This window comes from Cyprinodon variegatus, unplaced genomic scaffold, assembly GCF_000732505.1.
Source record: "Cyprinodon variegatus isolate N-32 unplaced genomic scaffold, C_variegatus-1.0 Scaffold1300, whole genome shotgun sequence".
Taxonomy (NCBI): domain Eukaryota; kingdom Metazoa; phylum Chordata; class Actinopteri; order Cyprinodontiformes; family Cyprinodontidae; genus Cyprinodon; species Cyprinodon variegatus.
In genome coordinates, this window is record NW_015151753.1 from 85,584 (window position 1) to 88,054 (window position 2,471).

The 2,471-nt window shown below is 42.6% G+C and overlaps 2 protein-coding genes across 2 annotated transcripts in view; both read right to left on the reverse strand.

Annotated features, from left to right (window-relative positions):
* Positions 1-202, reverse strand: part of LOC107102699 — a 16,904-nt gene extending 16,702 nt beyond the window's left edge. Inside the window, exon 1 of the mRNA XM_015402102.1 lies at positions 169-202. Coding sequence (XP_015257588.1) covers positions 169-202 — 34 coding nt within the window. The remainder of the gene's footprint in view (positions 1-168) is intronic.
* Positions 203-1,980: 1,778 nt separating this feature from the next.
* LOC107102700 (epidermal growth factor receptor substrate 15-like) overlaps positions 1,981-2,471 on the reverse strand; it is an 8,393-nt gene continuing 7,902 nt past the window's right edge. Inside the window, exon 3 of the mRNA XM_015402104.1 lies at positions 1,981-2,205. Within this exon, the coding sequence (XP_015257590.1) occupies positions 1,981-2,205 (225 nt within the window). The remainder of the gene's footprint in view (positions 2,206-2,471) is intronic.

Sequence of the window (2,471 nt, forward strand, 5' to 3'; positions counted from 1 at the left end):
TTGAATTGAATTGAATTGAATTGAATTGCGAGTCCAACTAACCCGCAATTAGTCAAGGACTTTTATTTTTGTGGGCAAACTTCCTGTGTTGCCCCAAACTCTGCTGGCTTCTTTAAAGCCCCGCCTCCAGCGTGCAGTTGTTTTATTGGAATGGTTGGCGCCGCTTACCTGGACCGTCACCTGTCGTCTGACACGTTAACATGATGTTGAGGCAGTGAAGTTTAAAATAAAATTCAACAGAAAAGAAGGTAGCTACACTTAGATTTTATACAATGCGGTATATTTGTTTAAGTATTTTTTCTCCTTTCTCTCGCTCTGCCTGTCAAACAGGATTAGGACCACTGGAAAAAACACGGTAAGTGATTTTTAAATATTATTTCAGTTTAATGTGGGGAAAAAAGTCAGAATTCCGACTTTAATCTCAGAATGACTTTTTCTGTCAGACTTATTTTCTGGAGCTAAGGTCACAAAATGTTTTAAATACAAACATTTTTGATCGTTTAAAAAGCTGCGGAGTGCTACAGACGGATGCCAACAAAACAACAGCGGAAAATAATGAACGCAGGAAGAGATGCGCGAGACGGAAAAGGCGAGGATGCAGAGGGGGGCTAACTGCGAAGCTAAAGAGAAATCCGCTTCCATCAATCCTGCTCTCCAACGTCCGCCCGTTGCTGCGCCGTCATTCATGGCTGCGTCCAGCAGGCGGTGCTGTTGGCCTGGGGGGGGCTGATGCTGCACCGTGTCGATAGAAACAAAGAGCTCGCCATGAATGGAGGCTCCTCTGAGACTGTTCCCAGGTAATCTTCAGCATCTAGAGGGGAAGCACCGCCCTCTGCAGGTGAAAATGAGGACAGCACTCTAGATGCTTCCCTGCCAAATGCTGAACCATCCCCAGCCGGCTCCTCCCGGCCCCCCCTCCTGCTTCCACACCTTCTCCAGCATCGTCTGTCGCTGCTAAACCTGCCGATGGCGCCACTGCTGCTTCAACCATATCAGCCTCTTCAACCCAGGGGGGGCCACCACCCTCACAGCATCATCATCATCGTCCTCTCCCCCCCCTGAGCCAGGAGAAGCGAGCGCTGCAGGAGCTGGAGGCAGCAGCTCAACAACAACCGCTGCTGACCTGATCAAGGCTGCACTTTAAAAAAAGAAATTGTCTAGAGATGTTCTAGACGATTTTGTTTCTTAACACTTGTGTAGACAAAATAAATCTAAGTCTCTAAGTCTTATTAGAGTCAGACTTCTGACTTTTTCCTATATTAAACTGAAATAAAATCTGTTAACTTTATTAACTTATTTTTTCAGTAGCCCTATTCCTCCTCCGTACTACTTGAGTATTTGAGAATTATTATATTTTTAAATTGCACTTTAAACTTAAATTGATTAGCTTGAAATATTATACTTATTTTTTGACATTAGAGTTAATTTAACCTGATTGAAATGTTTATATCTAATTATTAGGAATCTAATTATTGCATTTGATATGCATGAACTAAATACTTAAATTTAATTGTTATTTCCTTTGTTTTGTACATAATTGTTGTTTTAGATGAAACACTTTTGGGTTTTCTGACCTTTTAGGTCTTTTTTTCTGGATCAGAAGATGGCGAGCTAGAAACTGACCGTGGACTTTATGATTTTGGAATTTATTAATTCTGAGTCAATTTTCTTCTTCTCATCGTTTTGCTGTAATTCTCCGTTTTTTTTATGCAAATCACTGAATATATATTCACTAAACCTAAAGCACTCCCTGGTTTTTTCCACGCCTCCTTTAAAGGACTAGCTGCTGCTTCTGTAGCTGCAGCTAGCTGCCTAGCCCATAACTGCTACATTCAAAAACAATAAACCACCGTCCAAATATTACCTGATGAAATAAAAGCGCCCATAGCCCAGGACTTGTGAGGGTTTGATTTCTGTGTGTTTAGTTGATCTGTAATAGTTAAATGTAGGCCTGTGTTCCTATATGGCAGCAGAAAGTGTTTATTTCCAGAAGGACCTCCTCCTCACCTGCAGGATCTCCTCATAGGACTGTCTGATGGAGTCTTGGAGGGGAGTGTCCCTTTCCCCGGCCTCCTCCACCTTCCTTTTGGCTTTCTTCACCTCCTCTCTGAGCTTCTTCAGCCTCCATCGAGCTCGGGCCAGTTCCCGTTCATACTCCTCTACCTGGCTCTCCTTTTGAGCCTCCTCTGCTTGTAGAGACAGGATCTGGGAGGAAACCAACCAACTCATTAAAACAAAAACATCTCAAACTGATTTTAAGGTCAGGTTCAAAGGAAGTTTAGATCATTTACCTATTTAATCATAAATGAAAGACACCAGCCAATCATATTGCCTGAAGAAGGCGAGGCCTTCTGACCATAACAGGTATGTGGACCAGCAGTCCATATACAGGGCTGGAACTATAGGAACTAGAACTATAGAAAGAGGAACTATAGAAACTGGAGCTATAGGAACAGGAACTATAGAAAGAA